The 25,663-nt window shown below is 38.8% G+C and overlaps 1 protein-coding gene across 5 annotated transcripts in view; it reads right to left on the bottom strand.

Moving 5' to 3' along the window:
• LOC117326378 (orexin receptor type 2-like) overlaps window positions 1-17,643 on the bottom strand; it is a 138,155-nt gene extending 120,512 nt beyond the window's left edge. For 2 of the 5 annotated variants that reach the window (XR_004532478.1, XM_033883109.1), the window contains exon 1: window positions 16,978-17,643. Coding sequence is in view for 4 of the 5 variants with exons in the window: in XM_033883109.1 (XP_033739000.1) it covers window positions 16,978-17,343 (366 nt within the window). In the remaining variant the exon portion in view is untranslated. The remainder of the gene's footprint in view (window positions 1-16,977) is intronic. The other 3 variants (XM_033883107.1, XM_033883108.1, XM_033883106.1) reach the window with 3 other exon arrangements.
• Between the last annotated feature and the right edge of the window lie 8,020 nt (window positions 17,644-25,663).

Genomic DNA, 25,663 nt, shown 5'->3' with positions numbered 1-25,663 from the left:
CAAATCATTTACGTACAATATAGACATCGTACCCAAATCATTACCGTACAATATAGACAGTGTACCCAAATCATTACCGTACAATATAGACAGTGTACCCAAATCATTACCGTACAATATAGACAGTGTACCCAAATCATTACCGTACAATATAGACAGTGTACCCAAATCATTACCGTACAATATAGACAGTGTACCCAAATCATTTACGTACAATATAGACAGTGTACCCAAATCATTTACGTTAAATGCAGGCTGTGGAAATTTATTTCACCAAAGTCTCAAGTTGCTGCATCAGCTTCAAAAAGCAAGGTTACAAAAATCATTAAGTATTGAAATTCACTGTAAGCTTCAAGGTATATACAGCTGTCGACGTTTGTAACACTGACGGGACAATGGCCGCCTTTCATGAGTATAAAATGAAATATTTCGTCAGCTGGATGCATGGCTGTAATTTGATTTGTGTATATTTTCGTGTAGGCAGGTGCGGTTTCACCAGTATCACAAGTAACATGCCTCTACAATGTGGCCTGTTATATCCCCAATATGTGGCCGTTCAATGTCGCTAAATCTATATTAATTAATAAAGATATCACTTACTTTTCCGGTGCTCTATCATTCAACCATGAAGAGAAAACACTGGAGTTTAAGGGAGAGTGAATGGTAACGCTGTACTAAGGGTTGTGTAAGCCAGGACTTAGACTGTATCAGTTTACGATAAATAAAGAATATTACGTACATATTGATACCGAGTCAAACACCTACACCAAATCAGTATGATATAGACATTATATACAACATATATTATATATGTACATGTTAAAGTGTCGATTTCACTAGCATTAAGAAAATATTAACGGAAGTAGACATATCGTAAAGTTCATCAAATACACTCGTATATTGACATCACCAATTAATATCATATATAACCATACAAACACCCACTGACACGCGTCAAACCTCTAACATCAATTAATATCATATATAACCATACATACACCCACTGACACGCGTCAAACCTCTAACATATAGTCAACAAGTGGTCATGTTTCTACAAACTTATTTATCCGAGAAATTGTGATTTTGCCAACTCAAAAGCAGTTCGTTTCCACAGAACTTTACACGAATTTCCAACCCACACTCCATACATATACATTACAACATCAAGAGTGTCACTCCCTGGAAGAGAAAACCAGACAAAAAATTTCAAAACTTAATTTTTCGATATACAGTATATCATTGGTCGTGAATCCTACTTTATACATTGACTTAAAGATAAATATGTAACCCAGCGAGTGTTCACACTAGGAAATTGACAAAGTAGTGAGCGATGGGTAGCTAATTATCAAGGGCAAATACAATGATTAAAGGTTTGTGGTGCCGTTAAATATACAAAACAGAGTCCACCTACTGACACATTGTTATGACCTGTCTGTGGAGCGGAAGTCGGATTAAAATAAAAAAGCTACGTAGATTTTTCCTACACCGCCATGTTGACGTTCTCTTCCAATTATGCGCGAAACCGGTTCAATTATAACAAGAGGCCTGTATCGTTCACCTGGTATTCACATGTTTGAGAGTTCTGCACCTTTCATTTAATCAAAAGAACTTCATCCTATACCTTTCAGGTAATCAGAAGTTCTTCATCGGTTTGAACAAATTAGACCTCTGTGACCTTGAATATGGTTTGTGGAGCCCCAACATAGAAACATACTAACCAAATATCACGACTCTTGGCCTTTCGGATAACCGGAAGTCGTTTGAATGCCTTGAATATGGAACGAGGAATTTTTTCTCTCACCTTTGTCGGACCTCAACCAAGGAACTCGGGAAGTTTGGTTAGTCGTTAAAAGGTCTCAAGAAAATTCAAACATGTGACATTGAATATGAGTCAAGGTCATTTCTTTTAGCGAACTTTGTAAGGCCTCATCCTAGGAACCGATTAGCTAAATATCATCACTCCGGGAGTTTCGGTTATTGAGTCGTTTAAAAGTTTTAAAAATTTTAACCCTTGTTACCTTGAATTTTGGTCAAGGTCATTTCTTTGAGCGAACTTTCATAGGCTTCATCCATGGAACTTATCAGTCAAATATCATTACTTTGGAGGCTTTGTTATTAAGAAGATATTGTTTAAATATTTTAACAAATTTGATCCACGACCCCAGACGTCGGTCGGGACGGACGCCATATCTTGTGATCTTGTGTTCTAGCTGTACAATATAAATCCTTTTAGTAAAACTAATTAATGAACAGATTTCATTAGCAGACATAGTGCGTTTCAACTTTTGATACTTTGGACTAAACTAACTGGTCTGACGACCACATAACTGGAAGAAAACATGGCGGTGTAGGTAAAATATACAGAGCTTGTTAATTTCAACCAGATTTCCGCGCCACAGACGGCTCATCATAATATCTCAGTAAGGTAGTTAGAGTCTGTTTTGTATATTAAACGGCATCACAAACATCAAATCTGTAGATTTGCCCTTCATGGTTAACTATCATTAACGGCCCGGCTCAAATTCCCACAGACAGGGAGATACTACCTATCCCACTCGGAACACCTCGGCCGATTCTCTATGGTCAGATTGACCGTAGAGAATCGGCCGAGGTGTTCCGAGTGCTACCTATCCTATACCTTTTTTTCGGATTCGTTATGTCATACATTTGTAGCTTGCTCAATATTTGGCCATTTTCTTTGTGTGAACATTTGGTGGAGAGGTTAAATATTTTTCGTTATGATGATATATAACAAAGTGGGATCCACGACCAATACTATATCAAATATATTATTTTAAAAACCCTTGTCAGGTTTTCTCTTCCAGTGAGCTACATAATACCCTTATAATGTAATACATATATTGGACCTGGGGTTGGGATTCGTGACAAGTCCCTGTGTTAGACTCCACTAAGTTAAACTCTCTCACAAGCATGCAGTCTGTTCTCATTATTCAACGAAATAGCAAGCGTCATTAGTTTTGTCCGTGTAGGTAACGAAATGACGTCATAGAAATTCAGAGGTAGAAAAGTGTCCCTACGTCATTGGAATACCAACGTTGATATTCTGATTCTGGGATTTATTACACTGTATTAAATTCTTACCAGTGAACTCTATATTATAATTCAACAGAAAACCATCCAATACCCCATATAAATCTTTTTGATAAGTTTATAGAATTATATATAATGGAACGAAGACGATGTAATCAGATTTTATCATGTGGTGGCACGTTCTAACACTCGGTTGATATCGCCTCGCGACCGTTTTCGATTTAAAGCGTCACTTTGCCAAATAAAGCTTGTCAGTGTGGGCTATTTTTAGGCTACTATTTTCTGGTCAAGCTGGACACCGTCCAATAAAGTCAGCGAAAGTGGGAATGGACTTCTAGTGGCAAAAACTATTTATGTTTGGTTGATAGTTTCCGACATTTTATTACGTGAGCGTTAACGACTTTTTACAATACTAAACAGTGTCGGGAGTATACTGTTGACGGGGGGGAAACCATTGTCGGGGGTACATTATTGTCGGGGGGTATACTATTGTCGGGGGGTATACTATTGTCGGGGGTACACTATTGTCGGGGGTATACTATTGTCGGGGTACACTATTGTCGGGGTACACTATTGTCGGGGGTACACTATTGTCGGGGGGTATACTATTGTCGGGGGGTATACTATTGTCGGGGGTACACTATTGTCGGGGGTACATTATTGTCGGGGGGTATACTATTGTCGGGGGGTATACTATTGTCGGGGGTACACTATTGTCGGGGGTACACTATTGTCGGGGGTACACTATTGTCGGGGGTATACTATTGTCGGGGGTACACTATTGTCGGGGTACACTATTGTCGGGGTACACTATTGACGGGGTACACTATTGTCGGGGGTACACTATTGTCGGGGGTACACTATTGACGGGGTACACTATTGTCGGGGGTACACTAGTTGTCGGGGGTACACTAGTTGTCGGGGGTACACTATTGTCGGGGGTACACTAGTTGTCGGGGTACACTGTTGTCGGGGTACACTGTTGTCGGGGGTACACTATTGTCGGGGGTACACTATTGTCGGGGGTACACTTTTGTCGGGGTACACTATTGTCGGGGGTACACTATTGTCGGGGTATCACTATTGTCGGGGGGTACACTATTGTCGGGAGTACACTATTGTCGGGGGTATACTATTGTCGGGGGTACACTATTATCGGGGGTACAACATTGTCGGGGGTATACTATTGTCGGGGTACACTATTGTCGGGGGTACACTATTATCGGGGGGTACACTATTGTCCGGGGGTACATATTGTCCGGGGTACACGATTGTCGGGGGGTTACAACTATTGTCGGGGTACACTATTGTCGGGGTACACTATTGTCGGGGTACACTATTGTCGGGGGTACACCTATTTGTCGGGGTACACTATTGTCGGGGGTACACTATTGTCGGGGGTACACTATTGTCGGGGGTACACTATTGTCGGGGGTATACTATTGTCGGGGTACACTATTGTCGGGGGTACACTATTGTCGGGGGTACACTATTGTCGGGGGTACACTATTGTCGGGGGTACACTATTGCGGGGGTACACTATTGTCGGGGGTACACTATTGTCGGGGGTACACTATTGTCGGGGGTATACTATTGTCGGGGTACACTATTGTCGGGGGTATACTATTGTCGGGGGTACACTATTGTCGGGGGTACACTTTGTCGGGGGTACACTATTGTCGGGGGTATACTATTGTCGGGGTACACTATTGTCGGGGGTACACTGTTGTCGGGGGTACACTATTGTCGGGGTACACTATTGTCGGGGGGAAACCATTGTCGGGGGTACACTATTGTCGGGGGTACACTATTGTCGGGGTACACTATTGTCGGGGTACACTATTGTCGGGGTATACTATTGTCGGGGGTACACTGTTGTCGGGGGTACACTATTGTCGGGGGTATACTATTGTCGGGGTACACTGTTGGCGGGGGTACACTATTGTCGGGGGTACACTGTTGTCGGGGGTACACTATTGTCGGGGGTATACTATTGTCGGGGTACACTATTGTCGGGGTACACTATTGTCGGGGTACACTATTGTCGGGGTACACTATTGTCGGGGGTATACTATTGTCGGGGGTACACTATTGTCGGGGGTACACTATTGTCGGGGTACACTACTCTCGGGGGGAAACCATTGTCGGGGGTATACTATTGTCGGGGGTAAACCATTGTCGGGGGTATACTATTGTCGGGGGTACACTGTTGTCGGGGGTACACTATTGTCGGGGTACACTATTGTCGGGGTACACTTTTGTCGGGGGTACACTATTGTCGGGGGTAACATGCGGGAAGGGGAACCATTGTCGGGGGTACACTATTGTCGGGGGTACATATTCGGGGGGAAACCATTGTCGGGGTATACTATTGTCGGGGGTACACTATTGTCGGGGTACACTATTGTCGGGGGTACACTATTGTCGGGGGTATACTATTGTCGGGGGGTACACTATTGTCGGGGGTATACTATTGTCGGGGGTACACTGATTGCGGGAAACCATTGTCGGGGTACACTATTGTCGGGGGTACACTATTGTCGGGGGTATACTATTGTCGGGGGTAACTATTGTCGGGGGTATACTATTGTCGGGGGTACACTGTTGTCGGGGGTACACTATTGTCGGGGGTACACTATTGTCGGGGGTATACTATTGTCGGGGGTACACTATTGTCGGGGGTACACTATTGTCGGGGGTATACTATTGTCGGAAGGAAACCATTGTCGGGGGTACACTATTGTCGGGGGGAAACCATTGTCGGGGGTACACTATTGTCGGGGGTAAACCATTGTCGGGGGTATACTATTGGCGGGGGTACACTGTTGTCGGGGGTACACTATTGTCGGGGGTACACTATTGTCGGGGGTACACTATTGTCGGGGTACACTATTGTCGGGGGTACACTATTGTCGGGGGTAAACTTTTGTCGGGGGTACACTATTGTCGGGGACACTATTGGGCACAGGGGGGTACACTATTGTCGGGTAACTGTGGGGGGGAAGGGGACCATTGTCGGGGTACACTATTGTCGGGGGTACACTTTGTCGGGGTACATATTGGGGTCCACTATTGTCGGGGTCCACTATTGTCGGGGGTATACTTTGTCGGGGGTACACTTTGTCGGGGTCACATTGAGGGGTACACTATTGTCGGGGAGGGTACACTGTTGCGGGTAACTTTGTCGGGGGTACACTTTGTCGGGGGTACACTATTGACGGGTACTATTGTCGGGGGGTAAACTATTGTCGGGGTACACTATTGTCGGGGGGTACACTGTTGTCGGGGGTACACTATTGTCGGGGTACACTATTGGCGGGGGTACACTGTTGTCGGGGGTACACTGTTGTCGGGGGTACACTATTGTCGGGGGTACACTGTTGTCGGGGGTACACTGTTGTCGGGGGTACACTATTGTCGGGGTGTTGCGGGGGGGTACACTGTTGTCGGGGGTACACTATTGTCGGGGGTACACTATTGGCGGGGGTACACTGTTGTCGGGGGTACACTGTTGTCGGGGGTACACTATTGTCGGGGGTACACTGTTGGCGGGGGTACACTATTGTCGGGGGTACACTGTTGGCGGGGACAGGGTACACTGTTGTCGGGGGTACACTGTTGTCGGGGTACGTCGGGTACACTATTGTCGGGGGTACACTATTGTCGGGGGGTACACTGTTGGCGGGGTACACTATTGTCGGGGTACAATATTGGCGGGGGTACACTGTTGTCGGGGGTACACTGTTGTCGGGGGTACAATATTGTCGGGGGTACACTGTTGGCGGGGGTACACTATTGTCGGGGGTACACTATTGTGGGGGGTACACTATTGTCGGGGGTACACTATTGTCGGGGGTACACTGTTGGCGGGGGTACACTATTGTCGGGGGTACACTGTTGTCGGGGGTACACTATTGTCGGGGTACACTGTTGTCGGGGTACACTATTGTCGGGGTACACTATTGTCGGGGGTACACTGTTGTCGGGGGTACACTATTGTCGGGGGTACACTATTGTCGGGGGTACACTGTTGTCGGGGGTACACTATTGTCGGGGGTACACTGTTGTCGGGGGTACAGTATTAACCATTCTTAATGTCCAATGTATAAGTCAGGGAAGGCTCTGCGCTCTGACTACAAATATATAACGGGGCTCTGAGTTCGAATCCTACGTAAAATGTGAGAGCAATGTTTGTATCTGAACTAGGTCTGTTATATACAACTGTAATAGCGACAGTCTAGAGGTTGGTGTTCGAATCCCGACCCGGTCCATCATCATTCTGTTCTTATTCATGTGGATAATTGGGAGTTTTCCAACCATTTCAATATTCTGCCAGCGGACATTAAGGTCCAGCAGGAAGCCATCTACAGTCTGTATAATCGGTACATATAGGTCACTGACCGACACCGATATAAATCATCCCGTTACCATATACCGCGTATGTCGGCTAAATTTGGGGAATGTTTGGTGTAAAACAATGCGATATCATTAAACATTTATCAACAATATTCTGTTATCTAACTCAGCGTCACATGGCGGTACACATTCGGCTTTACCTCTGGTATGTAGCACGTATCGAAACAATTAACCGGCACCACAAGACACGACTGACACGCTTCTTAAGTACTTAGTATGTGTCAACCTGACGTCAGAACTCAGTTTAGTTCATCATTACGTATAGGTAGCTTTATATGTTTACCTGCCTACACGAAATAACTTCGTTTTTTTGGCCCCGGATATGACGCGACAGGTGGCGTTACTGGTCAAGATGGAGTATGTGATTGGTCAATGTAGCGGTAAATGCAAAATGCAGATATATAGTTAAAAACGAAACAAAGTTACGATTGAATGCAAGCTGAATAAGTAGATGTATCTTTCAAATGACACATTAACAAAATTATATTCCTGATTAAAATGCAGTTTTTGGTTTTTTTTCAAACAAACATTTTATTCACTCAGATTTATAGCAATACACATTACAATATTTGTCCTCTCACAAGAGGGCTCTCACTCGTCATACTTCATTCACACACTGATTTAATTTACTAGTTTCCATATTGTGTACTGTACCTTATATATCTATTGACTAGGCCTAAAAAAATAAAAATAAAAAATATATTACACGGTTTTTGTGTTTTTTTTTTTTTAATCCGCTTATCCGACGACCGTATCGTTGTATTACCCGCCATGCTTACATTTCCGGTTTATATTGGGCATGTGGATTGTGTGTGTGCAGTGTACGTATCGTCTAGTGATTATCGAGTTCGATGCAACGTTATTTTTATTAACTTCATGGTAAGTACTTACTATTAAAATTAAATTTGTATCTTGACAATATCTGCGTATTGAAATTTGCTAATGTCTGTTTCCTTCACGTGTGCGTTTTGTTTTCTCACTCCACGTGGTCGTGATCTGCCGGTGCCTGTGATTGTGTACACGTTGTTGGTCATGCTTCATTTATAAGGCATATTAGACTGTACTATTAAAAATATTCAATATTCAATTTTACATTTTGTTAAAATATTTATAATACTTGTTTTTAAATCTATTTTCAGTTGGAGAGTGTTGTGTTCCTGTGTACAGTGTATCTTACTACAGGATGCAGTTCAGTGTATTGAAATATTCTACTCAAAACTGGGTTATTAGAAGTCAGGATTCATTATCTATTCAGGAAGAGACTGAAGAACAGAAACAGCACTTATTAATGACAGAACATGTTAATAAATACAGAAATAAATCCTTTACACTAAAATGCAGTCTTCTTATCACCAAAAATGATTCAAACTTATATAATTTTATTATCCGTGCTGAAACGCATTAGTTTGTTAATTCATTTCACCAGCAGTTTTACATTATAACCACCAACATTAAAACTATGCCGTTTATCTTTTTTAAAGATATTTCTTGTTTCTAGTATTAATGGTATTAGAAGGTACAAGAAAATGTCTATTACGTGCCAGATCTGGTGTAATGTCGGGAATCGTCCATGTGATCCAAAAATGTCTCCTGTCTATCACATAACATCAAATAGGGTAATGTCACGCTCTCAATGCGAGAATTGGGGAGGTGTTGACAGAAACACCGGCATTAAATCTAGCATCATAAACGTCTAACTTCAAAACGCACAGGGAATAGCAAAGTAAATATGATATTTTATATTCGTCAACAGCCGGTATATGTAAGCCATTTATTTACACCGCCGGTAAACTATCAAATATGGAAAATTTAAATTGATATCGACATGTTGATACCAGTAAGAAGTAAGCTGTTCATTGCCGATATGTGTCCTGTATATAAAGTACATGAAGGCCAAAGACAGCTACAGATACCATTATTAGCAGACCAGGCCAGGGCTTCTACAGAAATTTTCTGTTTCTCTTCAAAACTGATAAAGAAAGAAACTTTACGTAATGGTTCAAAATCCACGCCTTACCAACAGCTCAGATATTTGTGTAAAAAAAAAGTCAGCCAAGAAAGGGACGAAGTCTGTTCCAATGCTAAAGCAATATTCTGATGGAAGACATTGCAACCAAATTCAACTATGAAACTGTTAACCAGGAATTCAATAATTGTAGGGACTACATCCTAAAGCTCGTGATTTTTGAGAAATCTGCCCCGGTTTATAGAACATAACCTTATTGACTTAGAGGAATCAGCTAGAGAACATTGCATGGCTTCATCTCCGCTCTATAAGGGTTTTATGTAAAACGTTCATTACGCACTACTGTTTAAAAAGAATTGTAAAACCATATTTTCCCCACAAAATCATGATGATTTCAACGCAATTCGGACGATCACTTTCCAACCTTTATACATACAGTGTTGTCGCGTTGTGTGAGCTGTCCATATGGTCCATTTTTTTTCTCTAATTTGTACTCTATAATTATATCCCTAACAATGGACATTTACATTGTATATGCCATTCTTTCGAGTAAGCCACCACTTCCGAGACGCACTCTGACAGTAATTGACGAACGCAGATGACCATTAGCCCCAGATATCTTGAGCAGATTTGCTCTAATTTTGAGACAAGTGGGCGACATTGTGTATTTTTTTTCTCGTGTGCAAACTGATGTTATTAAGTATGTCGCTGAGTTTTCTGCCCTAGTTTTTTCGTCGTTCGAAGAGTACACATGACGTCACAAATGTCGTTGTAGCTATATTTAAAGTCGTACACAATCACAAGTCTAATTTTAAAGTACTTCACAAATGCAATGTCACATGCCGGATATCACTAGTCACATGACTTATCTCAACATGTAACGGACATCACTAGTCACATGACTTATCTCAACATGTAACGGACATCACTAGTCACATGACTTATCTCAACATGTAACGGACATCACCTGTCACATGACTAACGGACATCACCTATCACATGAGTAACGGACATCACCTAGTCACGTGCCATATATGGACATCACCTAGTCACGTGCCATATACGAACGTCACCTAGTCACGTGCCATATACGGACATCACCTAGTCACGTGCCACATACGGACATCACCTAGTCACGTGCCACATACGGACATCACCTAGTCACGTGCCATATACGGACATCACCTAGTCACGTGCCATATACGCACGTCACCTAGTCACGTGCCATATACGGACATCACCTAGTCACGTGCCATATACGAACGTCACCTTGTCACGTGCCTTAAACGGACATCACCTAGTCACGTGCCATATACGGACATCACCTAGTCACGTGCCATATACGGACATCACCTAGTCACGTGCCATATACGGACATCACCTAGTCACGTGCCACATACGGACATCACCTAGTCACGTGCCATATACGGACATCACCTAGTCACGTGCCATATACGGACATCACCTAGTCATGTGCCATATACGGACATCATCTAGTCATGTGCCATATACGAACGTCACTGTCATAGGTAGCTAGAAATGAGGCCATTGAAAAAATAATATATTTAAATGTAAATTGGGTTTATTATTGAACTATTATTATTTTTTAATACATATAACCACTTGCTAATCTCCGTAAACGATCATTGCATATGACGTCACGAAGTTTAAATTGTAAATAACACATGAGCTATAGAAAAAAAAAGAACATCGGAAAAGCGGATAGTGTTCCATTGGTCGTACGCCGAACAGAAGCTCGTATTTTATGTATAAACCAGAACTGCATGATATTGGCAATGTTTCAACAACCCTAGGGTCGTATTCGGATAGACCTATTTATCATGTATAAATTTGTACATGTTGTTTTTTAGGTAACGGATTCTATTCACCTGTGTTTTAGACAATGATAAACCACGGGCGTATTTTCATTTAGATAAACATATCCAGCAGACAATCTTTTCCAACACATATAGAATTTCAACTAAAATCTACACTTCAAAACTACGGGTATAAATGTTCATCCAATTGCAATATCTAGGCCACTTCCCTGAGAGATCGAATATATTTATTCCGAGCTTGGTCGGAATGGGCCGAGATTTTGCATTGATGGCCTAACGATAAAAGTGTAATTACAAACATGTAGCGGTTTACAAACAGCAATGTGTCAATCGTAGATCGAGGAAACTGTATTGATATGAATGTAACCCAGCTGCAAAACCATGATATTAGCACATTCATTAACTAAATCGTTGAGAGTTTTGTTTGGCTTCATTTACCTTATATCAAGGTAATGTTTACTAAAAAAAAAAAAAAAAAATGAAAAATGAAAAATAATAATAATAAAGAGATAAAAACAATGAAACCAATCCCATATTTCTACAGGAAGGGATTAAGTGATTCGAGATTTTATAATTTCTCTTCTTTCGTAACAACTTTTTCTTTATAATCTCTCCCTTTACACTGTCTGACCTTTGACCTTCAGCTGAGCCCCCTAGCCGCTACACATTGAGATGGGGACGACAGGTTCGCCCATTATCCTACAGGTCGTCCTCGGCAGTACACTTCAGTAAGATAGCGCTATAAATTCGGCATCAGTTCCGCGCTATCAGGGGGAGATACGCACAACAAATGTTACTCTGAAGTGTCACTTTACAAACCTTGTAATAACCAAAAGGAATACGAATGTGAGATTAACGTAAACAAACAATTCAAACTAGACTTAAATCACAGCCTGGCCATTAAAGTCTGAGGCAGATAACAGAGCTACCATTAGCTACACCTTATTGGTTGTGTTAGATAACCTTTTATATACACTTAACTCTCGTTTAGACAACAAGTGATAGGAAACACATTTGTGTGGGTTTTTTAAATTCTCGTTATAGCAGCATGTTGTTGTCAAGTTTTAGACATAACCGAATCAACATGTTTATGGATTCAATATGTATGTGTCGAGCGGGCTGAAGTTAGCAGCGGATTCGTTATTCGTTATTTGGTATTCAAATAACGAAATCCGCCAGCAGCGGATTGGGGATTCGAATAACGAATCCGCTGTTTAGTGTCGGCGACTAAACACTTTTAATAACTAGCTGTCTGCTATTTGTAGGTCATCGTGGTTTTGAGAATGTTCAGTGCCGTTTCATTTTTGTTTGAAATAATGTCATGGTGTGTGCAGTCTGCCATAACATACGTTGTACCTTGAGTGTTTAATAGTACATTTACGTGCTCAATGCATAGCAGCCGTTTCTCCAATTTCAGCAAACAAATGGACATAGTTTCAATGACGGATGCAATACTCAGTTTTCAAGCTTAGCGGACATGCTTCCGCAACGTGACGTAATAAACACGTGTTGTCATTTATATCAATAAATCACAGCGACATTATTCAAACTGGTTTTACTGCACTTTTAGGATCAAAGCTGGAAATGTTTGAACTGACTCACAATCAAATAATTTTTATGCTAGCTGTTTATTTCAAAATATTTAGCTCTAAATTGTCACTGTATAACAAAATGACAAAACAGAATCGTATTGGATTGGTCTTAGCGACGTCATCAAAAATGACGCCATTTTGTGTGACGTCACTGTACTAAGTGCATTTTTGACGTCGAATTAAGACACCTGATTGATTGATTATGATTTATAAACGGTGAATATCCACATGGTGGGATAAATTGATGAAAATGTTGAAATTAGATTGAGGAGTTAGTGTTTATTTCCGGAACTGTATGTTTTGACGGGACAGCGAAAGAACAAGTTGAACATCAGAAAACATAAATTTGAAACGGAAATATAAATATTAAACTACCTTAGTTTGATGCTTTTATAAGTCTCAACTCCAGGAAAATGCGCGTGAAAAGTTAATCGTGATTATTTGCCGTGATTATTTTTACGTATAAAGGGAACATTTAAATATATATGTAGGCATTAAACTGCTTTCTGCTTTGGGCTATATGCATTATGAACGCCCAATGCATTTACAGGAGCGAACATGGCCGCTTTCCTGTAATACAATGGGCTTCAATATGTCTATAACTCCGTAGTTTAATGCTTTAACATACATGTATCACAGCCTCCCAAAACTCCCTATAGGCGTGAATCTCGCGCGGAGGTGAGGTCGTCCTTATATGAGCTTAGCTGTTAATAAGACATTATAACCGTCCCTTCCTTCTATACGTAGCCGTTTATCCCCCTCCTCCTCCAAGGGAGGGAACTCTATATCCACCCCCCTACCATTAGACCATGGGGCGTTATCATCCAGATCGTGTATACATCGTGTACATCACACCAGTGATCGGGACATGAACTGGAACTGTTATCGGTCAATCGTTCAGTTTAATCCCGACCAAAAACATTTCAAATAATATTTTGTGTCTAATTCTAAAACAAATGGGTGTTAAGGAGATATTGAACATAGTCTAATAGTTATCCCCGGGCTGAGACCAGATTACCTGTATTTAGGTAGTGTCACGTGATTTAATGATTACCTTTTATCATGTACGTATCAGTAGGATAAATTTGATCACGGAGATGAACCTAATTTTTAATGTCAGTCATTCGTACGATAGGTAGAGCCAGATAATGTCAGTCATTCGTACGATAGGTAGAGACAGATAATGTCAGTCATTCGTACGATAGGTAGAGACAGATAATGTCAGTCATTCGTACGATAGGTAGAGCCAGATAATGTCAGTCATTCGTACGATAGTTAGAGCCAGATAATGTCAGTCATTCGTACGATAGGTAGAGCCAGATAATGTCAGTCATTCGTACGATAGGTAGAGACAGATAATGTCAGTCATTCGTACGATAGGTAGAGACAGATAATGTCAGTCATTCGTACGATAGGTAGAGCCAGATAAAGATATAGCGTCTGGCACTGATGTTATATAAGACATTGATACAATATAAACAAGAAATATCTTTAAAAAAGATAAACGGCATAGTTTTAATGCTGGTGGTAATAATGTAAAACTGCTGGTGAAATACATTAACGAAGTTATAATACGTTTCGGCACGGTTAACAAAATTATATCGGGTTGAATCATTTTTTGTGATAATAAGACTGCATTTGAATCAGGAATATAATTTTATTAATGTGTCATTTGAAAATTCTTAACTTTGTTTCATTTTAACTGCATATCTGCATTTTGCATTTACCGCTACATTGAAAAATCACATGCTTCATCTTGACCAGTAACGCCACCTGTCGTGTCATATCCGGAACCAAAAGAATAGTATACGGCTATGCCGAAAAATACCATTCTGTGCTTCAAACAATTCAAGAATATGTTTAAATGCTTATATATGAGAGAGAGACAGGCGAAGGAAGGAATGGTTGATGAACGAATAAAAACCCCATCAGAGACAGACATCAGTAAGTGTATACCGGAGAATATTACTATAACGTTATTATTGTACTGGACCGTCGAGTTCTGTTGTCAGTGACGTGATTGATATGTGGGTCGGATATCAAAACCATTGACGGTGGTTGTAAAATAATATTGAGAAAATAAATATTTTTCTATCTCCGAAAAAATAATTAAAAAATATTAATGGAAAATGGATTTTTGGTGTCAAATGAATAGTAAATACTCGTTTATGAATATTTTTGTAGGAAATAGATATTCCCTGACGGAAACCCAGACAGATATTAGTACCATTAGGCCTAACCGCTGGCTTGTTTTATTACATTTATATATCCATTTGCTCTGCATTGTCGGTATATAACATTACTAATCAAAATAGAAAGTGATCTGATGATAATTCTCACACAATTCCCATCGGTGTAGAAAGACGAGTATCAATATTCGTTACATCACTAAATGACATCGGACTGCCTGACGTCATTATGTTAAAGTGTGTTTTTGACGTCATGAACATTCGTGTTACCGGATTAACAAATCTGTTTGATCAATGGAACTCTCGACAACTTAAGCAGCTACATGTATGATGTATAAAAGATGAATATCTTCATGGTGAAATAAATTGATTAAAATGTTGAAATTAAATTACTGACTTTGTATTTACGAATCATATCTATTTTGCAGGAAACGGTCACGTGTACTCCTGACGTCATAGGAATGGATTCCATTGACAATATTACAGGTTAAACAGAGGAAAAATAACTAACTTTATAATTCTACAAATCAATATCCTTATAATGCTACAAATCATCATACTTATAGCGCTACAAATCGCTATCTTTGTAATGCTACAAATCGCTATCTTTGTAATGCTACAAATCGCTATCTTCGTAATGCTACAAATCGCTATCTTTGTAATGCTACAAATCGCTATCTTCGTAATGCTACAAATCGCTATCTTTGTAATGCTACAAATCGCTATCTTCGTAATGCTACAAATCGCTATCTTTGTAATGCTACAAATCGCTATCTTTGTAATGCTACAAATCGCTATCTTTGTAATGCTACAAATCGCTATCTTTGTAATGCTACAAATCGCTATCTTTGTAATGCTACAAATCGCTATCTTTGTAATGCTACAAATCGCTATCTTTGTAATGCTACAAATAGCTATCTTTGTAATGCTACAAATCGCTATCTTTGTAATGCTACAAATCGCTATCTTTATCATCATTCACTGCAGTAAAAAGTCATAGTTCATTTAAACCGAAACAGGATTCAAATTTCATCGACAACAAACAGTAGGGCTAAATTACTGTTCTCAGCTTATATATATATACCTTGTTAAACAAAAATAGACATGACATTTTTTACAGTACATGTTAATACAGGGCATTTCCCCTTCATATAAGGGCATACTTACATTGTTACACCAGCTATACATTTTTGCCTGAATATACAGGACATTTTTGCCTGAATATACAGGACATTTTTGCCTGGATATACAGGACATTTTTGCCTGGATATACAGGACATTTTTGCCTGAATATATACAGGACATTTTTGCCTGGATATATACAGGACATTTTTGCCTGGATATATACAGGACATTTTTGCCTGGATATATACAGGACATTTTTGCCTGAATATATACAGGACATTTTTGCCTGGATATATACAGGACATTTTCGACTGGATATACAGTACACATTTACCTGAATATACAGTACACATTTACCTGAATATACAGTACACATTTACCTGAATATACAGTACACATTTACCTGAATATACAGTACATTTTTGCCTGGATATATACAGGACATTTTTGCCTGAATATATACAGGACATTTTTGCCTGAATATATACAGGACATTTTCGACTGGATATACAGTACACATTTACCTGAATATACAGTACACATTTCCCTGAATATTACAGGACCTGACTACTAAGGACAATTTACCTGAATAAACAGTACATAATACAAGACATATTATACCTGAATATCTTACCTGTAAGTTTTACCTGAATATGCAGTAAAGTTTTTATCAAAATATCAAGGAAATATATTTTCAATGGTATATAAACTGGACACACTGTATCTGGATGTAGACAGGACGAATATACGAATTTTCGTTTTACGTAAATTAAAATGTTAGATAAGTTAGATTGTCTTACCTGGACATAGATGACAAGTTTACACATGACCAGTCCGAACAGCCATGATTGAGATATATCCTGAACCAGGGTGAACGGGAGACACACGAGAATCACAATAAAGTCAGCACAGGCCAGGTTTACCAGGAAATAGTTGGTGACGGTCCGCAGGTGTTTATTTTTCCAAACTGCATAACACACAATAAAGTTCCCTCCAAGTCCCACAGTAAACACAATAACATAAAGGGCCACAAATACCCACTCGTAAACATCCGGAAAAATGTACTCTCGGACTTTGGCATGCCATTCCTCCGGAGTCCAGTCGTATTGGGATATCGTCTCATTCTCCGGATACACCTGGGTGACATTAACGCCGGAGGTAGTCATGGCGAAGTTCGGAGGTCCCGGGCAGTCTGGTTAACTGATCATAGTGGCTTCTGTTTTGTAGCTTATCGGATCAGTGTCATAAAAGTTCAGCCAAACTTAATTTATCTTAAACATGACGATATTAAATGCTGTACATATTTAATACGGAGGCCGCTGTTCCACTCCCCTGCCTACATTCGTGCGATTCTATTTGCTGAGAAGGCAGCTAGTGGTCCGCTCTCTCTCCATCCTGTATTGACGGTAGGGTCACTCAGCATCTGTAGCACACTGGAGTTATGCTCGGGCGTGAAAGCTGCCGATATGACTGACAGCTATACTCTGTATAACACTGAGCGGTGCCGTGATATATATCTCAGTCAGTTAGAGCGCCGGCCACGTGTTAGTAACCAAGGTCCGAGGTGCGTGGTTCGACTCTCTCCACCCGTGTTGGTTTGTGTTTCCCAGGAATCTGAGAAACGGACCTGTCTGTGCTGTCGTGGTCATGTCCTTGGGCAAAGCACTAATTGCTCCGGACGGCACTGTGACGGGTCTCCCGTATGTTGTCCAGTGATGTAGTCACCAACTACTACAATGATACCAGCCACTTTAAAATGAAATTTTCACGGGCTGATCAACCCAACATACAAAACATAATTCGGATATCCAATTCTATTTAGTTTGCAACGTGTATCCGGTCGGTAGCGGCCTCGCACTGAAATATTTTCTTCTTAAAATACAGTCACTTAATTGATATTGTAATACTATATCCTTACTATACGTTTATTGAGTAGGGTCTATGGACAATGGAATGATTAAGATGCCATGTCCGGTGTCTGTAGTATCATTACGATGTCTGTGTGATGACATTACGATGTCTGTGTGATGACATTACGATGTCTGTGTGATGATATTGTATGATGATATTACGATGTCTGTGTGATGATATTGGATGATGACATTACGATGCCTGTGTGATGATATTGTATGATGATATTACGATGTCTGTATGATGACATTACGATGTCTGTGTGATGATATTGGATGATGACATTACGATGTCTGTGTGATGACATTACGATGTCTGTGTGATGATATTGGATGATGACATTACGATGTCTGTGTGATGATATTGTATGATGATATTACGATGTCTGTTTAAGACAATATGGTGTTCATTGTGAAGTCATTTCTACCTTGACATAACCTCATTAGTTGCGTGTTTCAGGTTTCAGAAATATTTTGTTTGTTTCTGATGTAGAATAAAATGACCCAATTATTTTGATATGTTTGTGCGGGATTTGACATCTCATTGACTTTCTTGTTTGGTATTTATTAAACTCAGTCTGCCACGCTATCACCATTACAATAATAAAGCCCTCACAATGATTTATACATTTTGATGTCTAATTTTAATCGACTGTTCTTTTGTATGTATAAGTAATGTGATGATATTTCCTGTTTGGAAGTAAATCAACACGCGAGTGGTGGCCATTCCGTTAGACGGAAAATCGGCAAGTGTCAGCGTGATTTAGCATCCAAGTTAGGTCACAGCGGAGCTGGACAATACGATAATCCACAGCTTGACCCGGATAAATACAATTTACGTTTTCGTACTGGATTTGTATCATGTGTATGTAGTATCCCAATTGTTACAATGGAATTAGGATGTGTCAGGATGACAAGTGGCTCAATTCTAAAAGGACATATCTTGATAGATTTTGCTGGCACCGTATTGTATAATACGGACGTTCACTATTGTCGGTAGCTAGTTACAGAAACATAATGAGATTAGGAAGTTACATGTGCTAGTTACAGATTGAGGAATGCTATATTTGTAGTTTCGAGTTAAATGTTAGTTCTCAGTACGAGCTGCGAAATGCGAGTTTATACTCAACATTTCATTTTATTTTCATTCATGGTAATACATGTACACACGGAGAGCAAAAAATACAAATAAAAAATACAAACAAAAATACACACAAAAAATTCACACAAAAAATACACACAAAAAAATACACAAAAAATACACACAAAAAATACACACAAAATACACACAAAAAATACACACAAAATACACACAAAAAATACACACAAAATACACACAAAAATACACACAAAATATACACACAAAATACAAACAAAAAATACTCACAAAAAATACAAACAAAAAATACACACAAAAAATACAAACATACAAAAAACACACAAAAATTACACACAAAAAAACACACACAAAAATACAAAAAATACTCACAAAAATACTCACAAAAACACACACACACACACACAAAACACACACAAAAATACAATTAAAAAAATTACGCACAAAAAATACCCATGAACAGCAAACATTCACATGCAAGTAATAATTTCATTTTTGGGAGCATTTTCCTTTGAGAAATTTTCAAAAAATATTATATGAATGAAATCATATAACTTTTCTTGAGTGATAGACGATGGAAAATATTAGATTATGGAAAGATAAAGACATCACATTACCATCAAAAATAATAAACATATTGTTTTGGCCTTTCTTATTCACTAGATGACCGCAGAGAATCGGCCGAGGTGTTCCGAGTGCTTTCTTATTATGACATAAAGGTGAGTTATCTCCCCTATAATCATGCTGTCGTTTACCTAGTGTCGCAGTCCAACATGTCTCCCGACGACACCTAATGGACTGAGACCACAATTAAGTACTTCCGGGTTCAGGCCCCACGAATGAAGTCCCCTCAAAAATGTATGTATTTCAGGAAAACAAATCAAATGCCTCTTTGAACTTGATTTCTATTGATGAATTTAATGTGGATTTATAGTAGAGATGTCAATCTAGGTTTTGTGATGTAAAATAATTATATTGATCATTTATTATGTGCTCCAGGACCCTGTGTGATGAGTCCTGATTTGACCTCTACCCCTGACCCGGATGTATATAATCCACGTTGGTGACACATTTTGACAGCTATCTCCAGAAAATACCAAACATGATGGGTTGAAACTTTTATATGTTGCTTCTCAGATGTTGGTCTTGGGCAGGTGAGATGGAAAGTTGCATATGAGATTTTGGGAATTTATTATGAATTTTAATGTTACAATGAAACATATAGCGAAGCTAATTGTGGTCTCGGTCCTAATATGATAGGCCCTGAAATCCATGTTTTTTTTGACAAATCCACATTTTTTGGCCGATTCTCTTAAAATTTGACATGCCTGTTGAGTTATATTTGTGATTAGTTAGTAAAGCTATTTTTCAAATTTAACATGAATTTAACTTCAAATTAAATTTTAAAATTATTTTTTATGTTATTTTTTTAGAATTTTTTAATTATTTTTGTTTTGTTTTTTATTTAAATATTTGACATGGTCATGTATTCTATAAGGTCTGATTGTTAGATTTGAAAATTTAAAACATATTTATTTTAATTTTTTTAATTGTTTTGAGGGTATTAGCTATTGTATCCAGAGACACAACATTCCCGACCACCGCCACGGGGAGGCTCCCTCTTTAGGTAGTCATATATATTTGTATATGTAACTTTTTTGTTGTTGTTACATATTTTTTTTTGAATTTTGAATTCAATGTCTTATTTTCAGGTTTCCCACTGTCTCTTAAACAGTTTGTTTTGGCTTCTCAACATAGATGATCCTGAAGCTGATTGTCTCCCCTGCATTTGCTGGATCTAGCTGTCCTCTCCTGTAGTCAGACTTCCGAGCAGACTTGGACCTCTCTCATGATCTTTGTGCTGTTCTACTAGTAGCGATAGGGTTCTCTTCTTCATTTTAGGTTTATACTTTGCTGTATAGTTCTTCTGAGCTCAGTTGAACCAGCTTATGCTTCACTTCCCTCCACCCCTCTTCTCTGCCTATGGGTGGACAGCATAACAGTAATTGTAAACAAGTGCTGGCTAGTGTGTCTATGGTTGTCACTCACTGTGGTTGGTCACTGCAAGTCTTTATTGTTGCATTTAGATTATTTCATGTCCTTATGAGACCTGATTAATGCTTTGAAACAGTTATGATATCAGTCTGATAACAAAATTAGAATATTTTAAAGCAAAATTTTGAATTCTTTAAAAATTAAAGTAAAATTTGAAATTGGGAGCAAACTATATATAGTTATATGCAGGGAATATCAAAGTTTCTAAACCAGTTTACAGAATTGAAATATCTCAATTATTGAAAAAACTGTTTCATTTTATCTATCACATGATATCAGAAATATACATAGTAGCTGTATGTAGAATTGTGTCTTGATTTTCAGTGTCAATAGGGTGTTTTTAGATCTCTGTAATTCCTGTTTTATGTGTCATAGAGTAATTCTGTTTTCACAGCATGATTTCAAATAGCTCAAAGTTTATGAAAATAATTATTTTAAGTTTTTGACAAAAATAGTGTCCTATAATATGTATCAGTGTTGATAGGGAGATAACTCTTACAAGCTATACTCGATCGTACATGTGGACTAGGACCACAATTAGCTTCAATTAGATTCTAAAAAAAATAACATAAAAATCATTTTAAAATTTAATTTGAAGTTAAATTCATGTTAAATTTGAAAAATAGTTTTACTAACTAATCACAAATATAACTGTCAACTAGCATGTCAAATTTTAAGAGAATCGGCCAAAAAATGTGGATTTGTCAAAAAAAACATGGATTTAATTCAGGGCCTATCATATAAGGACCGAGACCACAATTAGCTTCGCTATATGTTTCATTGTAACATTAAAATTCATAATAAATTCCCAAAATCTCATATGCAACTTTCCATCTCACCTGCCCAAGACCAACATCTGAGAAGCAAAATATAAAAGTTTCAACCCATCATGTTCGGCATTTTCTGGAGATAGCTGTCAAAATGTGTCACCAACGTGGATTATATACATCCGGGTCAGGGGTAGAGGTCAAATCAGGACTCATCACACAGGGTCCTGGAGCACATAATAAATGATTAATATTATTATTTTACATCACAAACCTAGATTGACATCTCTACTATAAATCCACATTAAATTCATCAATAGAAATCAAGTTCAAAGAGGCATTTGATTTGTTTTCCTGAAATACATACATTTTTGAGGGGACTCCATTCGTGGGACCTGAACCCGGAAGTACTTATTTGTGGTCTCAGTTCTATTATAGGACTAAGACCACAATTAAGTACTTCCGGGTTCAGGCCCCACGAATGAAGTCCCCTCAAAAATGTATGTATTTCAGGAAAACCAATCAAATGCCTCTTTGAACTTGATTTCTGTTGATGAATTTAATGTGGATTTATAGCAGAGATGTCAATCTATGTTTTGTGATGTAAAATAATAATATTGATCATTTATTATGTGCTCCAGGACCCTGTGTGATGAGTCCTGATTTGACCTCTACCCCTGACCCGGATGTATATAATCCACGTTGGTGACACATTTTGACAGCTATCTCCAGAAAATGCCCAACATGCTGGGTTGAAACTTTTATATTTTGCTTCTCAGATGTTGGTCTTGGCCAGGTGAGATGGAAAGTTGCATATGAGATGTTGGGAATTTATTATGAATTTTAATGTTACAATGAAACATATAGCGAAGCTAATTGTGGTCTTAGTCCTATATGATAGGCCCTGAAATACATGTTTTTATTTGACAAATCCACATTTTTTGGCCGATTCTCTTAAAATTTGACATGCTTGTTGACAGTTATATTTGTGATTAGTTAGTAAAGCTATTTTTCAAATTTAACATGAATTTAACTTCAAATTAGATTTTAAAATTATTTTTTACGTTATTTTTTTAGAATTTTTTAATTATTTTTGTATTGTTTTTTATTTAAATATTTGACATGGTCATGTATTCTATAGGGACTGATTGTTAGATTTGAAAATTTAAAACATATTTATTTTAATTTTTTTAATTGATTTGAGGGTATTAGCTATTGTATCCAGAGACACAACATTCCCGACCACCGCCACGGGGAGGCTCCCTCTTTAGGTAGTCATATATATTTGTATTAGTAACTTTTTTGTTGCTGTTACACATTTGTTTTTGAATTTTGAATTCAATGTCTTATTTTCAGGTTTCCCACTGTATCTTAAACAGTTTGTTTTGGCTTCTCAACATAGATGATCCTGAAGCTGATTGTCTCCCCTGCATTTGCTGGATCTAGCTGTCCTCTCCTGTAGTTAGACTTCCGAGCAGACTTGGACCTCTTGCATGATCTTTGTGCTGTTCTACTAGTAGCGATAGAGTTCTCTTTTTCATTTTAGGTTTATACTTTGCTGTATAGTTCTTCTGAGCTCAGTTGAACCAGCTTATGCTTCACTTCCCTCCACCCCTCTTCTCTGCCTATGGCTGGACAGCATAACAGTAATTGTAAACAAGTGCTGGCTAGTGTGTCTATTGGTTGTAACTCACTGTGGTTGGTCACTGCAAGTCTTTATTGTTGCATTTAGATTATTTCATGTCCTTATGAGACCTGATTAATGCTTTGAAACAGTTATGATATCAGTCTGATAACAAAATTAAAATATTTTAAAGCAAAATTTAAAAATTCTTTACAAATTAAAGTTAAAATTTGAAATTGGGAGCAAACTATATATAGTTATATGCAGGGAATATCAAAGTTTCTAAACCAGTTTACAGAATTGAAATATCTCAATTATTGAAAAAACTGTTTCATTTTATCTATCACATGATATCAGAAATATACATAGTAGCTGTATGTAGAATTGTGTCTTGATTTTCAGTGTCAATACGGTGTTTTTAGATCTCTGTAATTCCTGTTTTATGTGTCATAGAGTAATTCTGTTTTCACAGCATGATTTCAAATAGCTCAAAGTTTATGAAAATAATTAATGTAAGTTTTTGACAAAAATAGTGTCCTATAATAGGACTAAGACCACAATTAAGTACTTCCGGGTTCAGGCCCCACGAATGAAGTCCCCTCAAAAATGTATGTATTTCAGGAAAACCAATCAAATGCCTCTTTGAACTTGATTTCTGTTGATGAATTTAATGTGGATTTATAGCAGAGATGTCAATCTATGTTTTGTGATGTAAAATAATAATATTGATCATTTATTATGTGCTCCAGGACCCTGTGTGATGAGTCCTGATTTGACCTCTACCCCTGACCCGGATGTATATAATCCACGTTGGTGACACATTTTGACAGCTATCTCCAGAAAATGCCCAACATGCTGGGTTGAAACTTTTATATTTTGCTTCTCAGATGTTGGTCTTGGCCAGGTGAGATGGAAAGTTGCATATGAGATGTTGGGAATTTATTATGAATTTTAATGTTACAATGAAACATATAGCGAAGCTAATTGTGGTCTTAGTCCTATATAAGTCTGACATTCGATTGGAACTCTTTTACACGGGAGGTGATGATCCTGACAACAACTCGATAAGAAGACCAACCGAAGGTTTATCTGTATGACGTCATACACACTATTGTTGTGATCTGAACAATGGCCAGGGTGGTAAACATGATGTTAACTCACCGTAATATGTAGACATTAATTAACCTAATTTACCTACTACACCGGAGAAGACAGAAGAGCTTTTCGAGCGAAACATTAGAAATCCGCCGGCTTTCAGATATCATCCCGGGCTCAATAACATCATCGACCTTTTATTTGATATTTATAACTGATTGTAGAGCCTCTTTCTAGGGTCAACATGATATTTTGAGGAGCTACTTAACTGCGTTGAGGTCGGCAATGTATTTGTAACAGAGTATTTGACCAGTATTTACTGTCTAACTTCAGATATACCTCACATGTTTGGAATTACAATGTTCAGATGGGATCTTTCCAGTCCCCACAGAACAGGAAGTCCCTATATAACAGGAAGTCCCCACAGAACAGGAAGTCCCCACAGAACAGGAAGTCCCTATATAACAGGGAGACCCCACAGAACAGGAAGTCCCTATAGAACAGGAAGTCCCTATATAACAGGAAGTCCCCACAGAACAGGAAGTCCCTATATAACAGGGAGTCCCCACAGAACAGGAAGTACCTATAGAACAGGAAGTCCCCACAGAACAGGAAGTCCCCACAGAACAGGAAGTCCCTATAGAACAGGGAGTCCCTATAGAACAGGAAGTCCCTATAGAACAGGAAGTCCCTATAGAACAGGGAGACCCTATATAACAGGAAGTCCCTATAGAACAGGAAGTCCCCACAGAACAGGAAGTCCCTATAGAACAGGGAGTCTCTATAGAACAGGAAGCCCCTATATAACAGGAAGTCCCCACAGAACAGGAAGTCCCTATAGAACAGGGAGTCCCCACATAACAGGAAGTCCCTATAGAACAGGAAGTCCCCACAGAACAGGAAGTCCCCACAGAACAG

This window comes from Pecten maximus, chromosome 4, assembly GCF_902652985.1.
Source record: "Pecten maximus chromosome 4, xPecMax1.1, whole genome shotgun sequence".
Classification (NCBI taxonomy): Eukaryota; Metazoa; Mollusca; class Bivalvia; order Pectinida; family Pectinidae; genus Pecten; species Pecten maximus.
The sequence above is the reverse complement of the archived record's forward strand: the minus strand, read 5'-3'. Positions and strand labels throughout refer to the sequence as shown.